Source organism: Hippopotamus amphibius, chromosome 4, assembly GCF_030028045.1.
Source record: "Hippopotamus amphibius kiboko isolate mHipAmp2 chromosome 4, mHipAmp2.hap2, whole genome shotgun sequence".
NCBI classification, from domain to species: domain Eukaryota; kingdom Metazoa; phylum Chordata; class Mammalia; order Artiodactyla; family Hippopotamidae; genus Hippopotamus; species Hippopotamus amphibius.
This window is the reverse complement of record NC_080189.1, coordinates 14,544,865-14,566,302: the sequence shown is the minus strand read 5'-3', so window position 1 is coordinate 14,566,302 and position 21,438 is coordinate 14,544,865. Positions and strand designations below refer to the sequence as shown.

General features: G+C 40.8%; 1 protein-coding gene across 11 annotated transcripts in view; it reads right to left on the bottom strand.

The window, feature by feature from the left end:
- Window positions 1-15,308: 15,308 nt before the first annotated feature.
- The window catches only part of SLC37A3 (solute carrier family 37 member 3), a 39,656-nt gene continuing 33,526 nt past the window's right edge, over window positions 15,309-21,438 (bottom strand). For 10 of the 11 annotated variants that reach the window (XM_057732021.1, XM_057732020.1, XM_057732026.1 and 7 more), the window contains 2 exons: window positions 18,330-18,395; window positions 15,309-16,677 (listed from right to left, as the gene is read on the bottom strand). In XM_057732021.1, coding sequence (XP_057588004.1) covers window positions 16,585-16,677; window positions 18,330-18,395 — 159 coding nt within the window. In that variant the 3' untranslated portion in view covers window positions 15,309-16,584. The remainder of the gene's footprint in view (window positions 16,678-18,329; window positions 18,396-21,438) is intronic. The other variant, XM_057732031.1, reaches the window with a different exon arrangement.

Genomic DNA, 21,438 nt, shown 5'->3' with positions numbered 1-21,438 from the left:
AATTGGTACAACCACCATGGAAAACAGTATGGAGTTTCTGTAAAAAACTAAAAATAGGACTACTATATGACCCAACAATCCCACTACTGGGCATATATCCTGAGAAAACCATAATTCAAAAAGAAACATGTCCCACAATGTTCACTGCAGCACTATTTACTATAGCCAGGACATGGAAGCAACATAAATGCCCATCAAGAGATGAATAGACAAAGTAAGCCAGAAAGAGAAAAACAAATACCGTATGCTAACGCATATATATATGCAATCTAAAAAAATGGTACTGATGAACCCAGTGGCAGGGCAAGAACAAAGATGCAGATGTAGAGAACGGACTTGAGGACGGGGGGGGGGGGGGGGGGGGTGGGGGGGTGGGGGGGAGGGGGTGTGGGCGAAGCTGGAACGAGTTGAGAGAGTAGCACTGACATATATACACTACCAAATATAAAACAGATAGCTCGTGGGAAGCTGCTGCATAACACAGGGAGATCAACTCGATGATGGGTGATGACCTAGAGGGGTGGGATAGGGAGGGTGGGAGGGAGACTCAAGAGGGAGGGGATATAGGGACATATGTACAAATACAGCTGATTCACTTTGTTGTACAGCAGAAACTGGCACAACAGTGTAAAGCAATAATACTCCAATAAAAATACATTTAAAAAAAAAAAAGGAGTGGAATTTAGAGTGAAGGGAGGGCATCAATTCCTGCGTAAAACAGAGAACTGCCCAAATGGAGAAACTTCAGATAATCCTGATCTTTCAGTAAAACAGGTGGGGCCGTCACCAGTGGTGATAAGAGGCGGGGGGGGGGGGGGGTCGGGGGGGGAGGGTGGAGGCACGGAGAACTTGTGACAAGAATAACTAGCCAGGAAGGTTTCAAAACCCAAGGGTAATCATGTAAAGCACTTGCTGGTGCTGACAAGTGCAACGGGCAGGGTCTCTGGGACTTTGTCTCCCCCTGCTGAGTCAAGAGGCACGAGCGGCTGAGACCTGGCAAGGAGCCTCACTGGAGAGAACTGCTTCTTTTGTGGGAGGGCTGCTTAGACAGAGGAAAACGTAAATGTTGATTTTTTTTTAAATCACCTTATAAGTTAGATCCTGCAGCATGAAATGAGCTGCTGTGCCAATGCCAAACAGCAGACAGATGTGGCAAGGGGGCCAGCACTGGGTCATCCCTGTGGGCCACTCCTGCTGGTCTTTTCTCTAAAAGGCTCTTCTCTCAAGGAACCCATCCCTATATCCAGACGCTGTTTCAACAGCCTCAAAGTGATTGCAGAGTCCAGGAGTGGGGGCTTTGGTCTTAATTACGGAACTTTCCTTTAGCCAGGACACAGGCTTGTTTTGAATTTCAAAAGTTCTGTTAAATTATCTTCCTGCCAAGACCTTGTTCACAGAATCATCTTTACATAAACCCACGTAGTGGTGCAAACAAGGATGAAACCTATCTCATGATTGGAGGCATCTGGGGAAGGGTCTCTCTTCAGCCACTACTTTAGTCACTGCTCCTTCATCCCCCAACCCCACCTTCCTGGCTCCAGAGTGGTCTCTCTTTATTTGTTAATAATTTAATTTAAAGATTTATTAATATCTTCATCCCCTGCAACAAAGGCAAGTTGTGTATGCGATCCTTAGGTATCTTTCTTTTTTAATGAAATCCACAGCAATAGTCAGGTTCCTGAAACTCTCTATGGTAAGCCTAGGAAAACAAACAAAATGCTACATAAATAAGCAAATGCGCACATACATACACACAATCTAGGACTGTGGTATCCTGATATCACTCTTCAGGGCATCATAATAACTATTAAACAATGTGGAGGCCTTTGAAGTACTTAGACGAAAGGTTTTACCTAAATACAATCAACCCATTACACTCCACGACATTCCCATCCAATGGGGTGGCCTTTTTATCTGTATTTCACTGATTATGAAGTTATGACAACTTCTTTGTGATTACACAGGATTTAAAGTGGTTTCAAATGATTTTGCTACTTGTTACCTAATTTCTTTTTTTTTTTAATTTATTATTTTTTTTGGGGGGTACACCAAGTTCAATCATCTGTTTTTATACACATATCCCCGTATTCCCTCCCTCCCTTGACTCCCCCCACCCTCCCTCGAGTCCCCCCCATCCTCCCCCTCCCAGTCCTCTAAGGCATCTTCCATCCTCGAGTTGGACTCCCTTTGTTATACAACAACTTCCCACTGGCTATCTGTTTTACAGTTGGTAGTATATATATGTCTGTGCTACTCTCTCACTTTGTCTCAGCTTCCCCTTCACCCCTCGCCCCCTCCCAAACCTCAAGTTCTCCAGTCCATTCTCTGCACCTGCGTCCTTGTTCTTGTCACTGAGTTCATCAGTACCATTTTTAGATTCTGTATATGTGAGTTAGCATACAATATTTGTCTTTCTCTTTCTGACTTACTTCACTCTGTATGACAGACTCTAGGTCTATCCACCTCATTACGTATAGCTCCATCTCATCCCTTTTTATAGCTGAGTAATATTCCATTGTATATATATGCCATATCTTCTTTATCCATTCATTTGTTGATGGGCATTTCGGTTGCTTCCATGTCCTGGCTATTATTGTTACCTAATTTCTGAAAGGGCAAAAAGGAAAAGTAAGTTATTTCTTTAATTGAAGGGCAATGGCAGGCAATAAAAAGCTGACTAATGGCATTTTAGATGCAAGACCATCATTCAAAGTTAATTAAACATTCATTAGAAAGAAGGGAAAGGGAATTCCCTGGCGGCCCAGTGGTTAAGACTCGGTCACAGAAGCCTCAAAGCACGGCCAAAAAAAAAAAAAGGGTAAGAGCAGGGACCTTGGTCAAGAGGAAAGAGGCAGAGCTGCCTCAGGTGGGCGCATGACATCATCACCTCCCGACTCAGAGGACATCACAATGCAAGAGTTAATCAGGACTTCTTAGGTGGCGCAATGGTTAAGAATCCACGTGCCAATGCAGGGGACAAGGGTTCGAGCCCTGCTCTGGGAAGATTCCACATGCCACAGAGCAACTAAGCCCGTGTGCCACAACTATTGAGCCTGTGCTCTAGAGCCTGTGAGCCACAACTATTGAGCCCATGTGCCGCAACTATTGAAGCCCACGCACCTAGGGCCTATGCTCCGCAACAAGAGAAGCCACTACAACGAGGAGCCCATGCACCACAATGAAGAGTAGCCCATGCACCACAATGAAGAGTAGCCTCCGCTCGTAGAACTAGGGAAAGCCCGTGTGCAGCAGCAAAAGACCCAATGCAGCCAATAAATAAATTAAATTAATTAATTAATTTAAAAAAAAAGTCTATCAGGTGGCAGATCTTCCTGCGCCTCAGGCAGCAGGACCAGGAAAGAGGGAAGAGATGCTCTTTAAAAAGGCAAACCTGAAGCAGAAGGTGGTGCAGAGCAGGGCTCTGGGGGGCTCTGAGGGGTGCTCAGTCCAGCAGCAGGTGCAGAACTGGAGGCAGTTTCAAGACAAAGCTTTGCAGCATCTGGCAGACCTGCTCAGCTGCACAACTCTGGTGCCCGGAAGACGAGAGCTTTGCACAGCGTATACCTTGGAAGGAAGCCTAGGATAAGATTAAAGTCAAATGAGAAGAGGCTGAGTGGCAACATGGAAAAAGCACTGAAGTCAGAAGACCTGGGTTTTGATTCAGTCCTGCTGTCACATACTAGATGTGTGACCCTGGGCAAACCTGTGAGCTTCTAAGAGCCTCAGGTCTCAAATCTAAGGACCAGAACCACCAGTCCTACCTTACAAATGTGGTGGGGATAAAAGAAGGTAGCAGATGGGAGGGCACTTTTAAAAGTCCTGTAAAACAAACTCCCTGGTGGTCCAGTGGTTAGGACTCCGAGCTTCCACTGCAGGGGGCCTGGGTTCGATCCCTGATTGGGGAACTAAGATCCCGCATGCTATGCGGTGCGACCAAATAAATAAACACGTTAAAAAAAAGAAAGAAAAAGAAAATGAGGCCAGGAAGATGAGAAGCTTAAAAAAAAAAAGTGTACACGCATGAAGCACTGGGGCTCAGGCACAGAACTCCCTTTCAAATGTTAGTCTTGATGTACATGTACATATGTATGTATTTATATGTGTATGTAGTTAAATGTATCACATAATTACATATATAGTCACCTAGAATTATCTATAACACATATATAACCATTTAAGTGATTTGTATTATCTGTGTTCACATATATAAATTTCATACTACACCTGATTTATTCTGGATGTATGCTAGAACAAACGTGGTTACCAGAAATGATCAGGGCATTTAAGGAAAAGCAAAAGGAAGATGTGCCTGAACTTGAAAGTACAGAGGCCACAAGGGAAGATAAACCAGCTGTCTTTTTTTTTTTTAAGCTCTTTATTGGAAAATAATTGCTTTACACTCTTGTACCAGCTTTTGAGGTACACCAAAGTGAATCAGCAGTATTTATACATATATCCCCCCATATCCCCTCCCTCCCGAGACTCTTTCCCACCTTCCCTATCCCAGTCCTCTAAGTCATCACCCATCACCGAGTTGATCTCCCTTTGTTATACAGCAACTTCCTACTAGCTATCTATTTTACAGTTGGTAGTGTATATATGTCTATGTTCTTCTCTCACTTCGTCCCAGCTTCCGCTTCGCCCCCCGCCGCCCCCAACCCCATGTCCTCCAGTCCATTCTGTGCTTCTGTATCCTTATTCTTTCCCTGTCACTGGATTCATCAGTACCTTTTTTTTTTTTTTGGATTCCGTATATATGAGTTAGCATACAGTATTTGTTTTTCTCTTTCTGGCTTACTTCACTCTGTATAACAGACTCTAGGTCTAACCACCTCATTACATATAGCTGCATTTCATTCCTTTTTATAGCTGAGTAATATTCCATTGTATATATATGCCACATCTTCTTTATCCATTCATCTGTTGATGGGCATTTAGGTTGCTTCCATGTTCTGGCTATTGTAAATAGTGCTGCAGTGAACATTATGGTACATGTTTCTTTTTGGATTATGGTTTTCTCTGGGTATATGCCCAGGAGTGGGATTACTGGGTCATATGGTAGTTCTATTTGTAGTTTTTTATGGAACCTCCAAACTGTTTTCCATAGTGGCTCTACCAACTTACATTCCCACCAACATGCAGGAGGGTTTCCTTTTCTCCACACCCTCTCCAACATTTGTTTCTAGATTTTTGGATGATGGCCATGCTGACCAGTGTGAGGTGATACCTCATTGGGGCTTTGACTTGGATTTCTCTGATGATTAGTGATGGTGAGCATCTTTTCATGTGTTTTTTGGCCATCTGTATGTCCTCTTTGGAGAAATGTCTATTTAGGTCTTCCGCCCATTCGTGGATTGGGTTATTTGCTTTTTTGGTATTAAGCTGCATGAGTTGCTTGTATATTTTGGAGATTAATCCTTTGTCCATTGCTTCGTTGGCAAGTATTTTCTCCCATTCTGAGGGCTGTCTTCTTGTCTTGTTTATGGTTTCTTTCGCTGTGCAAAAGCTTTTAAGTCTCATTACATCCCATTTGTTTATTCTTGATTTTATTTCCATTATTCTAGGACGTGCGTCAAAAAGGATCTTGCTTTGATGAATGTCATAGAGTGTTCTGCCTATGTTTTCCTCCAGGAGTTTTATAGTGTCTGGCCTTACATGTAGGTCTTTAATCCATCTGGAGTTTCTTTTTGTGTATGGTGTTAGGAAGTGTTCTAATTTCAATCTTTTACATGTTGCTGTCCAATTTCCCCAGCACCACTTATTGAAGAGGCTGTCTTTTTTCCATTGTATATTTGTGCCTCCTTTGTCAAAGATAAGGTGCCCATATGTGCTTGGGTTTACCTCTGAGTTCTCTATTCTGTTCCATTGATCTTCCTTTCTATTCTTGTGCAAGTACCATACTGTCTTAATCACTGTGGCCTTGTAGTATAGTTTGAAGTCAGGAAGCCTAATTCCATCAACTCCATCTTTCCTTCTCAAGATTGCTTTCGCTATTCGGGGTCTTTTGCGTTTCCATACAAATCATAAGATTTCTTGTTCTAGTTCTGTGAAAAATGCCCCTGGTAATTAGATAGGGATTGCATTGAATCTGTAAATTGCTTTGCGTAGGATAGTCATTTTCACAATGTTGATTCTTCCAATCCAAGAACATGGTATGTCTCTCCATCTGTTTGTATCGTCTTTGATTTCTTTCATCAGTGTCTGATAGTTTTCTGCATACAGGTCTTTTGCCTCCTTAGGCAGGTTTATTCCTAGGTATTTTATTCTTTTTGTTGCAATGGTAAATGGGAGAGTTTCCTTAATTTCTCTTTTTGCTTTTTCGTTGTTAGTGTATAGGAATGCAAGAGATTTCTGAGCATTAATTTTGTATCCTGCAACTTTACTAAATTCATCAATTAGTGCTAGCAGTTTTCTGGTAGAGTCTTTAGGGTTTTCTATGTATAATATCATGTCATCTGCAAAGAGTGACAATTGAACTTCTTTTCCAATTTGGATTCCTTTTATCTCACTTTCTTCTCTGATTGCTGTGGCTAAAACTTCCAAAACTGTGTTGAATAATAATAGTGAGAGTGGGCACCCTGGTCTTGTTCCTATTCTTAGAGGGAATGCTTTCAGTTTTTCACCATTTTGAACAATGTTGGCTTTTGGTTTCTCATATATGGCTTTTATTATGTTGAGGTAATTTCCTTCTATGCCCACTTTCTGGAGAGCTTTTATCATAAATGGATGTTGAATTTTGTCAAAGGCTTTTTCTGCAACTATTGAGATTATCATATGGTTTTTATCCTTCAATTTGTTGATATGATGTATCACATTGATTGATTTGCATATATTGAAAAATCCTTGCATTCCAGGGATAAACTCCACTTGATGATGGTGTATGATCTTTTTAATGTGCTGTTGGATTCTGTTAGCTAGTATTTTGTTGAAGATTTTTGCATCTATATTCATCAGTGATATTGGCCTGTAATTGTCTTTTTTGGTAACATCTTTGCCTGGTTTTGGTATCAGGGTGATGGTGGCCTTGTAGAATGAGTTTGGGAGTGTTCCTCCTTCTGCTATATTTTGGAAGAGTTTGAGAAGGATAGGTGTTAGCTCTTCTCTAAATGTTTGATAGAATTCTCCTGTGAATCCATCTGGCTCTGGGCTTTTGTTTGTTGGGAGATTTTTAATCACAGACTCAATTTCCATACTTGTGATTGGTCTGTTCATATGTTCTATTTCTTCCTGGTTCAGTCTTGGAAGATTGTATTTTTCTAAGAATGTATCCATTTCTTCCAGGTTATCCAATTTATTGGCATATAGTTGCTTGTAGTAGTCTCTCATGATCTTTTGTACTTCTGTGGTGTCAGTTGTTACTTCTCCTTTTTCATTTCTAATTCTGTTGATTTGCATATTCTCCCTTTTTTTTCCCTGATGAGTCTGGCTAATGGTTTATCAATTTTGTTTAGCTTCTCAAAGAACCAGCTTTTAGTTTCATTGATCTTTGCTATGGTTTCCTTCCTTTCTTTTTCATTTATTTTTGATCTGATCTTTATGATTTCTTTCCTTCTGCTCACTTTGAGGTTCTTTGTTCTTCTTTCTCTAATTGTTTTAGGTGTAAGGTTAGGTTGTTTATTCGATATTTTTCTTGTTTCTTGAGGTAGGACTGTAGGTTTTGGATTGTTGTTTTCATTGTCATTTGTTTCTAGATATTTTTTGATTTCCTCTTTGAGTTCTTTAGTCATTTCTTGATTGCTTAATAGCACATTGTTTAGCCTCCATGTGGTTGTATTTTTTACAGTTTTTTTCCCGTAATTGGTATCTAGTCTCATGGTGTTGTGGTCAGAGAAGATGTTTGATACGATTTCAATTTTCTTGAATTTACCAAGGCTTGATTTGTGACCCAAAATGTGATCTATCTTGGAAAATGTTCCGTGTGCACTTGAGAAGAAAATGTATTCTGTAGTTTTTGGATGGAATGTCCTACAAATATCAATGAAGTCGAGATGGTCTAATGTGTCATTTAAAGCTTGTGTGTCCTTATTTATTTTCTGTTTGGATGATCTGTCCATTGATGTAAGTGGGGTGTTCAAGTCTCCTACTATTTTTGTGTTACTGTCAATGTCCCCTTTTATGGCTGTTAGCATTTGCCTTATGTATTAAGGTGCTCCTATGTTGGGTGCACAGATACTTAGAATTGTGATATGTCCTTCTTGGATGGATCCCTTGATCATTTTGTAGTATCCTTCCTTGTCTCTTGTAATAGTCTTTACTTTAACGTCTAATTTGTCTGATATGGGTACTGTTACTCCAGCTTTCTTTTGACTTCCATTTGCATGGAATATCTTTTTCCATCCCTTTACTTTCAGTCTATATGTGTCCCTTGGTTTGAAGTGGGTTTCTTGTAGGTAGCATATAGAAGGCTCTTGTTTTTGTATCCATTCAGCCAGTCTGTGTCTTTTGGTTGGAGCATTTAATCCATTTACATTTAAGGTAATTATTGACATGTGTGTTCCAATTACCATTTTCTTAATTGTTTTGGGTTTGTTTTTGTAGGTGTTTTCCTTCTCTTGTGTTTCCTACTTAGAAAAGTTCCTTTAGCAATTGCTGTAAGGCTGGTTTGGTGGTGCTGAATTCTCTTAACTTTTGCTTGTCTGTAAAGATTTTGATTTCTCCATCAAATATGAATGAGATTCTTGCAGGGCAGAGTATTCTTAGCTGTACGTTTTTCTCTTTCAGGACTTTCAGTATATCCTGCCATTCCCTTCTGGCCTGCAGAGTTTCTGCAGAAAGATCAGCTGTTATCCTTATGGGTTTTCCCTTATATGTTATTTGCTGCTTTTCTCTTGTTGCTTTTAATATTTTTTGTGTTTAATTTTCATTAGTTTGATTAATATGTGCCTCAGTGTATTTCTCCTTGGGTTTATTCTGTATGGGCCTCTCTGTGCTTCTCAGACTTGATTATTTCCTTTCCCATGTTGGGGAAGTTTTCCACTATAACCTCTTCAAATATTTTCTCAGACCCTTTCTTTTTTTCTTCTTTTTCTGGGATGCCTATGATTCAAATGTTGGTGCACTTAATGTTGTCACCAAGGTCTCTGAGACTGTCTTCCATTCTTTTTATTCTTTTTTCTCTTTCCTGCTCTGTGGCAGTTATTTCCCCCATTCTATCTTGCAACTCACTTACTCAGTCTTTTGCCTCAGTTATTCTTCTGTTTATACCATCTAGAGTATTTTTAATTTCGGTTATTTTGTTGTCCTTTACTGTTTGTTTGCTCTTTAGTTCTTCTGAGTCCTTATCAACTGTTTCTTGTATTTTCTGTATCTTGTTATCGAGATTTTGGATCATCTTTACTGTCATTACTCTGAATTCTTTTTCAGGCAATTTCCCTATTTCCTCTTCATTGATTTGGTCTTGTGGTTTTTTTTCCTGCTCCTTTACCTGCATGGTGTTTGTTTTCTTGTTTTGTCTAATTTATAGGATTTTCTATCTCCTTTCCCTATGCTGCCTAGTACTAATTCCTCTAGTTTCTGCCCTCTGCCCCCTGTGGTGGGGTTTGTCCAGTGTCTTGAGTAGGCTTCCTGGTGGGGGGGTCTGGTGTATGCTTTCCAGTGTGTGGCTCTGTGTCTTTTCTCTCTGATGAGCAGGGCCGTGTCAGGTGGTGTGTTTTATGGTATCTGTGAGGTTAATATGGCTTTAGGTAGTCTGTGTGCTGATGGGTGGGTTTGTGTTCCTGTCTTGTTTGTAGTTTGGTGTGAGGTGTCCAGCACTGGCAGTTGCTGACAGTCACAAGAAGCTGGGTCTTAGACTGATACAGGGCTCTGTGAGAGTTCTCTGCAGTTAATCTTCCCTGTGTCTGAGGACTCCCTAGTAGTCTAGCATCCTGGATTCACTGCTCCCTCCCCAGAGCCTCCTACTTGACTTCTGATGGAGTAGTCCAGACTTCAGAGGTTGCTTTTCCCAGCAATAAAGGGGTTTAAAGAAGACTGGCCAAGCCCCAGACTAACGGCAGAGTGTTGAGTCAAACAAATACTAAGTCAAGGAAACACATACATGTACAAGACACACAAATACTGAATCCAATAGAACATAAGGCACTAGAAAGACCTGACAGAAGAACCCCAGTATGCCATCAGACAATCAAAGAGAAAACCAACAGAAATTCAAAACCAAAAAATAAAGGGAAAAAAAAACCCACAAACACAAATCCAGGGAGATTTTGAAAGCTAGGATCAAATATAATAAAGAGCGAGAGTACCACCAGACAGACTGAAGGTTCTCAGAATGAAATCAGACATTTATACTTAGAACTAAGATAAAGATGAAACCTAATAATAAAAAGCAAAGCAGTGTGTCATCTGGAGAATAAAGCAAGGAAACAGAGCAGACTGATAATATTGCTTATAAGTACATTAAGAAACTAAAAAAATATAGAAGAAAGGGCAACAGAAGAGCGTTGTGTGACTGGAAATATGAAAAGAAAAAGAAAGAAATAAAAATGTATAAAAGATAGAGATGAAAAGAAGGTAGGAGAGATACAGTCAGCACTACAAAAAACTTAGCTGGAAATAGAAATATATAAAAAGGCTAAAAATAAAAATAGAGTAAAAAATAGAATAAAAAAATATGTTATAAAACATGTAGATCCTTTAGGACTAAGATCATAATTAATTAAAAAACAAACAAACAAAAAAACTAGAACTGACCCCAGAATGGACCAGATCAATAGAATTAATAATAATATTTCTGTTTCCTTGGGATCTCAGCTGTAAGTGTCCTTCTATCTGCCTTGGGTTTTTTGTATTACTCTGCGACCAGCAGAGCTTCCTTTATTGTTTGTCTGTAAGTGCTGGTGTGTGGGGAGAGAAAGGGTACAATAGTGGCTCCTTCCCCTGGGAGTGAGCAAGCAGTGGCGCCCTGCCTGGGTCACGGCAGCTGGGGTGGCTCAGGCCGAGAGAGCGACTCCAACCGCGGCTCCTCCTCACTGCTATGACTCCGCCGGGGCACCCTGCCTGGGTCACGGCGGCTCAGTTGGCCGTGGTGGTGCCTGTTGCAGAGGGACACCAGTGGCTCAGGTGTAAACAGAATGTCTCCAGAGCTGGGCCATTCTGCAGGCTTTTGGCTCTTGGCTGCAGGCACCCTAGGCCAGCCCTGTCCGGGGGCATTTGTTATCCCTGAGTGCATTAGCCAGGCCCAGAGGGGTCCTTCCTCTGTCCATCACAGGCGCAGAGAGAGAGGCTACACCCGCGGCTCCTCCCCCTGCTTGTGAGTCAGCAGTATGGACTTGCCGCCATGGCCACCCAGCTTTCCGCGGTAGGCATTTTCCACTGCAGATTTCTTCCCTCCGGTCCTCTCAGTCCGTCTCCCCACTGCCAACAATGTTTCCCACCCTGAACCCGTTCTCTGGTTCCCACGTTCCAGCTCCCAGACCCCCTGTTCAGCTGTGAACCTATGTCTCAGTCTGGACACGGTGAGCCATGGTGCAGACCCTCCGTGTGTTTCTCACTCTTTCCTGTCTGCCACAGCTCAGCTGCTTCAGCCTCTTTGAACAGTCCCAGATGCCTCCCTTCTGACCCAGGGAAATTCCCCACTGGAGAAGGGGTTTCCCTGTCAGATAAGGGACATTTCCCCCAATTCGGCAATCTCCCCTGTTTCAGATCCCTCCACCCCAGGGTGTGGGACCCTTCCCTTTCCTTCCTTCTCCTCCTTCTTCTCCTCTTTTTTTCTTTCCCCTCTGTCCCACCCAGTTATGTCGGGATCTTTGTAGTCCTTTCTGGTGTCCAAGGTCGTTTGCTGGTGTTCCGCTGGTTCTCTGTGGGAATTATTGCGTCTTTTGGTGTATTCCTGATGCATCTGTGGAAAGGGATGCATTCCACATCCTTCTACTTCGCCGCCATCTCAAACCAGCTGTCTTGATTAGACGGCTGCTGTGACCTTGGAAACAGAGTCGATTCTTTTACGCTCACAATTTAATTGAGGAAACAAGTTAACCAGAAACAACCAGAGAACAAAATAAGGCAGTAAAAGCACTCAGTCTGGGCAGACTGCAGTCTACCCATAACAACTCTAGAAGTTTAAAGAAAGGAAAGAGCATTAGAAGTGGGGTAATCAGGAAAAGCTCCATGGAGATGAACATATATATACTACTATAATATAAAACAGATAACCAACAAGGATCTAGTGTATAGCACAGGGAACTCTACTCAATATTTTGTAATAACCTATAAGGGAAAAGAATCTGAAGAAAAAAATATATATATATATATACACATATATATAACTGAATCACTTTGCTGTACACCTGAAACTAACACAACACTGTAAATCAACTATACTTCCATTTAAAAACAAAAAGGAAAGTTACATGGAGGTGGGACATCGGCAGCAGAAGGGACAGAAAGAATTGGAAGGAAGAGGATAGTCCAGGTGAAAACACACAGCGGGAATAAAGACAGCAGCTTGAACAACATGGGGTTTGTTCTGCAGCAGCAAGTTCACCCTTCACTCTGACTTAGCTCTCCGGGAGAGCTGACACGGCTACGAAGAGCCTGTCGAGAGGATAATGCACTCTCAGCCCCACGGCCTGGCCTGATAACCTGGCCATTTACTGCAGGAGGCATGTCGTGTGTAATGCAAGGGAAAGAGCCACGTGCAGGGTCAGGGAGCTACACCACCCTGCTCAGTCCCCCTCCACGCTCTCATTTTCCTTCCACCTCTTCCAACACGATCAACATTTACTTAGCACCAATCATGCAAGGAGCTAGGCATTGCAGAAAAAGACCAATAATCACTTGGGGAGTTAGATATAAAAATAAGTTAGACTGAAGCAGCTAAGCACCAAATAAGTAATACTGCTATTGCTACCAAAAAAAAAAAAAAAGGCCAGACAGTGGGGGGCTAGTAGGGCTGGTGGTTTCTTGGACTAGATGGTGCTTGGCCAAGCCTTGAAGGAAAATTAAGATTCAGAAAGCAGAAAGTTAAGAAGGGGTATTACAGACCAGAAGTATGAATCAACACAAGAAGGTAAACACTACATTGTGAATATATTAATACTTAACACTACTGAACTGTACACTTAAAATGGTTAAGATGGTACATTTTGTTACATGTATTTTATCACAATTACACACTTTTTCTTTTTCACTTAAAAAACAAACCAGAAAACAGGTGCTTCCTTAAAAAAAAAAAAAAAAGACATATGAATACACACTGCCATTTGTAGCCAAGTAATAAGCTGACCAGTCTGATTTTGTAGAAGGTTCGTGTAGAGAAACATCAGGAGATTCAGTAAAGAAACAAACTGAGGGACTTCCCAGGTGGTCCAGTGGGTAAAACTCCATGCTCCCAATGCAGGGGACCCAGGTTCCATCCCTGGTCAGGGAACTAGATCCTGCATGCATGCTGCAACTAAGAGCTGGTGCAGCCTACATAAATAATTTTAAGAAAAGAAAAGGAAAAGAAAAAAGAAGCAGACTGAAGCTGGACTGTGGGAAACCTCAGGCCAACAGGTGGCACTTGATTCTCTCAACCAAGGTTTCTAACTTTGTGGTCCAAGGATGGGCTTCAAGTTTTGGCCCGTGAACCCCCTGTAATAAATGTTAAAAGATTGTTCACAGGTGCATTTTGATCTGGGGAGAGGATAAATGGCTTTCAGATTCTCAAAAGGGTTTATGACTTTAAAAATCTGAAAAATTTGAAAACCATTCATAAAGGCAATTGGCAGTGTGGTCTGGGTGGGAATGGGACGGGGGTTGAGGTTATACAAGTTGAGCTCATTTCCCTTGAGACTTGCTGTTAACTAAACATCAGATAGTATTATATAAACTGATGAAATATCTCTCTTTAGTACTTAACAGAGCTATTGTTTGGTTTTAAAAATAGCTCGTCTGGGAAAGCTGGTGACCCCTCCTGGAAACCAGCAGAAGGTGAGCAGAGAAGAGAACCCAGTAAAAGATAGGAGGTAAGAAGATTCAATACATTAAAATGCCATAGAAGCCAAAGAAAAAAAGTCCTGGAGAAGATGAAATGGTTACTTGCGTCAAGTATAAGAGGAGGATTAAGAAAGATGAGGAATGAGAAAAAAAGATCTCTAAGTTCTATGACCTTTAGTTGCATGGTTTCTGTAGAGAGATGCAAAAAAGGTCAGAGGTTAAGGATAAGATATCCAAACTAGGACATTGGAGAGTGAAGGAGGTGCTGTAATTATTACATGATAATCATGTCAGAATATCAGGCATAAACCAGGAGTGTTCTGGGTGAAAAGATATATAGTTAGTTACCTAGTTGAGGAGGAAGTTAGTAGCACAGCCAGGAAGGCAGCAGATAGCATCTGTTAACTCAAAGGATGTGGTTGTGAAAGGAAAATAGGGCATAAGTCAGAAGAACTAGTAGGGATAAGAAACGGCTTTATCAGTTACCTATGTGGGAGGAGGGAGGACTTCAGAGGTTGTAAAGGAAAGGGAAGGAGTGGACAAGAGCATCCTGTACCCTCCATCTCACTGAACATCACGACGCACACAGGGGGCCCTCAGACATTTCTTGTGTGGATGTTGACTGGGACACCAGTCCTCCAGGAAGCAGAAAAGACTAGAATAAGCAGGAATGGAGAGGGGCCTTTCTCCCTTTAAAACTATACAGGAGGAGAAAACACCATATGACAAGAAAAGGCAGGCTGTATTTCAACCTAGCAAGTATCAGAGATCAAGGTGTCAGAGAAGAATGTTTTTCCAAACTGGCCTTCACTATGGCCTTTGCTTCAAGGGAAAAAAATAAGAAAGTGAGGTTAACTCTTAGGAGTTCTTTAGAGCTAATTCGTATGTAGAATGCCAGAACCAGAACAACAGGAAACATACCCGCAGTGCAAGATACAAATTCATTCAGCGCCGAGCAGTTATTTATAATTTCATTTCAGGTAGAGTCTGGGGGCTACAGAGAGGTCAGAGGAACACTTGTCCAGCTAAACTTAAACTTGGGAAAGAAAACAATGGTTGGTGTCAGGATATGAAGATGTGACCATACTGACTATGTGGGGGAGAGGAAACTCTCTCAGCCAAATGTCAGAAAGAGGCTAAATAATCAAGGGGTTCATCTACAGACGATGCTTAAATTACATCTAGGCAGCTCATCCAAACTTACACAATCTTACACAAAGGGGACGGGAAGGCTTTCACAGAATGTAATAGAAACAGATCTGTACAATCTGGCAACACCATAGGGTCAGTGAATGGTCACCAGGGAACACTCAGTAGCAGGAAATTGCAAGGCATGAGTCACATTCTACAACACGGAGCTCAGAGTATATATAAAATAACCAGATGGACAGATATTTATTATAAAAGTCAGTTTATTTTCCCTTTCTGTGTTTCAAATTTTCCCTTTTTGTCAGTAATGAGCAATGAACTGATTGGAAATCTGCTTGATTAAATAACATTAACAAGTTCATAAATGCACCGCATTTGAGAGTATAAAGCAAGAGGTTGAAAAATATTCCCTAACCCGATGCAAATTAGGCAGCCCTCAAAATTGTACATTTTTCACCTGTTCACTTCCATAATTTAAAATATATATATAGTATGACCTTAAAATATTGATAATTAGTATAGAATTCACAGCCTTGAAGACATATACTCTAAAACTTCTATAGAATAGACACCTAGATACACCTCAGGCCCTAGTAATCCGTTAATGTGATTCACTGTCACATACTTAACACTTACAGGGCCAAAAGGTCTTTCTTTTTTCTCTAATTCTAGTCTTCTGCTGAGGTAACGCAAGGAACCCGGTTGCGACAGAGGTCAATCCTCTGAAAATAGGGCTAAGCTGATTAGCTTCCTAGTGGGTCCTAAAGTTCCCAGAGAACAAGTCTGGGGTTGAGTACTTCGGTTATAAATTACATACTGGAATGTTCACAATTGAGGTACCTTATGGTCCTTGAAAGGAAGACTAAAGACTTCCAGGAGTCAAAGGTAATTCTGAATGAAGATGGGAGGAGAACAAGTTGACAATCATTTGAAGATATTTCTGCTTCTGGAACTGATCGACTTCAGAGCAGATACAGAGTAACTGAGCCAATCAACATGTAGTGTGATTTTTCCCACCATGGTTAGCAAAGGGATTCTCTGTCCAGGGCAGGCTGGACCTGGCTGGAGTGCTTTATCAGGATTTGACTGTTCGGAGAAGAGCCACACCCTGCAAACTCATGACCAAAGCAAAATGCAGCACGTCGTCGATTCAAACCGTGCGTGACGGTCTTGTGGTCACTCGGCATTCCAGGCTGGAGAACTAGGGTCCAAGTCCAATACGGCATTTACGGTTAAGGGGATAAATCTCCACAGGCCAACAAAGATGCTGGCAGATTCATAGGCCATTCAGTACATTCATGAAACAACAGCGATAAAAATCATTAACAATAATTCCTGTAGTGTGGAAAAACAGCCCAGCCTTCACTCTGGGCAGCGTCTCCAGTGGCTGACACTGTTGAAAGAGGCTTGACAATCTGAGGTTATGTTGGAGCTTTTAAGACAACCCCAAAATAGGGTGAACAAAAAGAAATAATAGTCCTGATGTGTCTCCTATCATTCTTGTTCTTTTGTGGGCACCGGTCAATCACTCAATATGCGAGCTTGTCGTCTTTGCATAAGATAGCATATTTCCCTCACTATTAATGGTGAAATAAACAGAATTGTGCAACTTGTCTGTGAAGAGAAAAAAGCATTAAACAGACTGTGACAAGTTAATTAATTCTGTTAGAGCATCATGTTTTGAACATAATAATGAATTTGGACAATTACATTCTTTTTGACTTTGTACAGAGACAGCTCAATCTTTAATGAATTAGAAAATGATTTTGAAAATTACAGTTAATATTACAAAATACTTAACATTACATTACAGTCTCCAGAAAAAGAACTAAGGTACACAGATTAAATAATTCGCTATAAGTAGAGCAGAAAATTTGATACTGGAGCTCATATCTAAAACATGTTTTTCTTCTAACAGATTCAGTTTTCTTTCTATTACAATTTCTAGTATGATCATAACAGCAGGTTCATCAGGAGATACTTCCCTCTACTTAGCAGGGATGTCAGAAGTGGAAGACAGAGTTACATGGCCCAGTCTTTAGAAGCTGGAGGGCAGTTAGGCAGAAGAAAGCATCCTTTGTGAGAGCAGAGAACATAAGCCTTAAGGCAGCTCCAGGGGATTCCAGGTGCTGAGCTATCCTGAAGGCTCCTTGGATAAGGCTGGAGGACAGTGTCTAGACTTGGACGATGGAGGCTGCCCTAGATTTAGGGACAGGATACTGAATGCATCCCCTGGTGGACAAAGCCGTCACCAGACTCTCAAGTAGACCTGTCTTGAGCATTTTCTCAGTATGTGATAAGAGTATGTCACACACTTATTCAACAGAGAGCAGTGTTTCAAAAGCACAAGGCCTTATTCTGTATTGGCTGTTTCCCAGAAAGTACAAAGTTCCAGCCGAGAATGTCTAAGGCACGACAGATATTTTCCCAAGAGCCTCAAGGTTCATTTTAGAACTTGCACACCACAGTGTTAATTACAGCAATGCTTCTTTTTTAACCCTATGTGGCTTGGCGTACACATTTCCTTCAGAATCCCCAAATTATATTTAGCATACAGAGAGTATCCTGGAAGAGTACCCTGATTAATGGTTGGGGATATAAGTCTCTCATCATTTTTTCTGGAATTATAAAAGACAATACTCATTAGACTCAGGTCAAGGGCAAACCAAAGCCCTTCCCTTCCTTGAAAAATGAATGCATCTTTGAGAATAATAAAACGTTACTTTTCACAAAAGAATCTTTAAAAGCAGTCAGCAATTTTGCTGGTTTAAGAAATGACTTAACCATAAAAAGAAATGAACTACGGATACATACAACACGGATGCATCTCAAAATAATTATGCTGATTGACTGAAAGAAGCAGATGAAAATATATAGTGCATGATTCCATGTATATAAAACTCCAGAAAACGCAAACTAATCTATAGCAACAGAAAGTGCATCAGCAGTTACCTGGAGAGAGGTGGAATGGTGAAGAGGCAGGAGACAGGGATTACAGAGAGGCCAGGAGGAAACTTTGGGGAGTGATGGATACATGTACTGTCCTGATGGGGATGATGGCTTCACAGACGCGTAAGTGTGTTAAACTTTACCAAATTTTACTTGTTAAATATATGCAATTTCTTTTAAGCTAATTATTCCTCAACAAAAAAAGACTACTTTGCATGTAAAAAAAAAAAAAAGTGATTTAAGTAAATTCTTTGAACTAATTTAATTTAAAAACTGCTAGTTTAAAAGAAGTGGGGGTAGTGGGGGCACACACTTACCATTAGAATGAAAAAGTAGAAAACCCACATCCATCCTAGGTTGTCCTGGATCAAAGACACTAAATACTAAAAGGGAGAAAAAGAAATCACAATATAATCCTTTATAAATTAATAAAGTTGGTGTACCCCCAAGAAAATAAAAAATAAATAAATAAATATAAATTAATAAAGTGAAGTAGCTAACAAGTAGATTAAACATGTCTCTTCTAGAAAATGAGAAGGGAGTTTGGATTTGTATAATGTTCTGCAGTTTGCAGAGCTCCTGCATATACATGTTCCTATTTAAGCTTTATTGACAGCCCTCATTTGGTAAGCTGGCAGGATCCACATACAAAAACTGTGTAACAGAAGGCACAAGTCAGGAGGTATATTTTTTTTCATTTTGCTACTAAGAGAGGATGATGAACAGCCTCAAGTCACTTCCATTTAATCATTCCTTCTTCCAGTGAAAGGGATTATAACTGATGCTTATAAAAATAGTTCATCTTTTAAGTATACCACTCATTTCTCAATTACACTATTTGCTCACAGGATTATTGTATAACTGACACTCTACAGCATATTCCTTTATTTTCAAGTACTAAAAAGTGTCCAATAGCCTTTAACCCATTTTCTTTTTTTTTTAATTATGATAAAATATACATAACATAAAATGTGCCATTTTAACCATCTTTTGGTATTCAACTCAGCAGCATCGAATACATCCATGATGTTGTACAACCATCACCACTATCTATTTTCAAAATTTTTCATCACCCCAAACAGAAACTCTGCACCCATTAACCCTCTGCAAGAACTCTCCATGGCCCCTCTCCTCAGCCCCTGATAAATGCTAATCTGCTTTCTATCTCTAGACATTTCAGGTTAAGTAGAATCACACAGTACTTTTGTGTCTGGCTTATTTCACTTAGCATAATGTTGTTAAGGTTCATTCATGTTGCAGCATGTATCAGAAAGCCATTCTTTTTTATGGCTGAATAATATTCCACTGCATAGATACACCACATTTTGTTTATCCATTCGTCTATCAATGGACACTTGAGTTGTTTCCACCTTTCGGCTATTATGAATGTTGCAATGAACACTGGCAAACAATTATCTGAATCCGTTTTCAATTCTTTGGGGTACAGCATACCTAGGAATGGAATTACTGGGTCATATGGTAATTCTATGCTTAACTTTTTGAGGAACCACTGTAATGTTTTCTACAATAGCTACATGATTTTACATTCTCATCAGCACTGTATGTGAATTTCTGCACATCCTCACCAATATTTGTTACTCGGTTTTATTTTAATTATAGCCATCCTAATTAGGTGTCAAGCGGTAGCTCATGTTTTTGCTTTGCATTTCCCTAAGGGTGCTGAGAATCTTTTCAACTGCTTATTGACCACTGGTATATGTCTTTCATGAGAAGCTGTCTCTATGTTTTCTTCTAAGGGCTTTATTAAGTCCATGTTAAGTCATGGAGTTTGGAATTTCATACCTCAAGCAATAGGAAATCATTCAAAAATCAACATGACAGGGTAATAAGTTAAGCTAACAATGATTTACTCCTGATCCTGCTTCCCAAACCATGAAGGTCAATCTAATACTGACCCAAGTTCATAGTTAGGGATCTTAACACTGGCAAGCAACCTAAATAAAAAAAAAACTCCTTGAAATGCTAATTACAACCTATCCATTTGCTTAATGAAGAAAACATTAGTTGGGAAGGAAAACTTAAAATATAGTAATTCAGGAAAGGATGCCCAATGCCCCTTATATGAAGACATGTGAACAGGTGGCCAACAGCATTTTGTAGTTCCTACTCCAGAGCATGTCAAGAAAATAAATTTCTCCTACCTTTGCTAAGTTTTTTTTTCCTTTAGTCTCAGAATCAAATACACTAACACATTGATCCTATAAATCATTCACTCTACAACCATTCAACAAATGTCTGAATGTCTACTGTGTGTCAGGCACTGTTCCTGGTACCAGGGCTACAGCAGAACACAAAATGCTGCCCTCGTGAAGCTCACCTTACAGTGGGAGAGACAGAAATTAACAAATAAACATGTAATATACGGCTAGGTGGAGATGAGCGTGAAGATGATGAATCTCCCTCCTCTTGAATTAATCACTAGCAATTGGAAACCAGGGATCCACCCCCATTAAGCAAGCAGAGTAGCAATCTTCAAGGCCATTTAATGACCTCAGTGTCGGGATTTCCCTGGGTGGCGCAGCGGTTAAGAATCCTCCTGCCAATGCAGGGGACACAGGTTCCAGCCCTAGTCCAGGAAGATCCCACATGCTGCGGAGCAACTAAGCCCACAAGCCACAACTACTGAGCCTGTGCTTTAGAGCCCGCAAGCCACAACTACTGAGCCCACACACCTAGAGCCCGTGCTCCGCAACAAAAGAAGCCACCGCAATGAAGAGTAGCCCCCGCTCACTGCAACTAGAGAAAGCCCGAGTGCAGCAACGAAGACCCAACACAGCCAATAAAAATAAAAATAAATACATTAATTAAAAAAAAAAGGCTTCAATATCAAAACTATAAGTCTTTTTCCTTCCATTCTCTTTCTCCCGACCTTTCTACATGTATGATCTGGGTAACACACGTCCTCAAATTCTAGCTTTCTGTTTCTGTGACCGCTGGGCATCCTCTGAGGTTTTGCCTATATTTTCTTTCCCCACTAAACATCACATCACTTTCATGGTTTCAACTATTTTATCCATGTATTTGATTCTCAAATCCACATTTTGCAAAATTAGCACACAATGACCTAGAGTGGTATACAACAGGAGAGGCACAACTCTTGACTGTCCCGGAGAAGGGATACCTCTCTGAAGCTGAAAATAAGAAAAAAGACCTATCTGAACAGCTCTGACCACCTACAGCAAGCCAGTCTTAGCCCAGAAGATCTGCAACTCTCGAGTGCATGAAAATCGCTGGGACGGCTTGTTGAAATACAGATCCCCCAGGCTCTCAGTCAGCAAGTCTATGGTAAGCTTAGTGTTCTGTACTGTAATGAATTCCCACATGCTTCTGACATAAGACATTTACAAACTGCCTTTTGAGACACAGTTGTATGAAGCTGAGAAAGCGACTCAGGGCAGCTGCAGA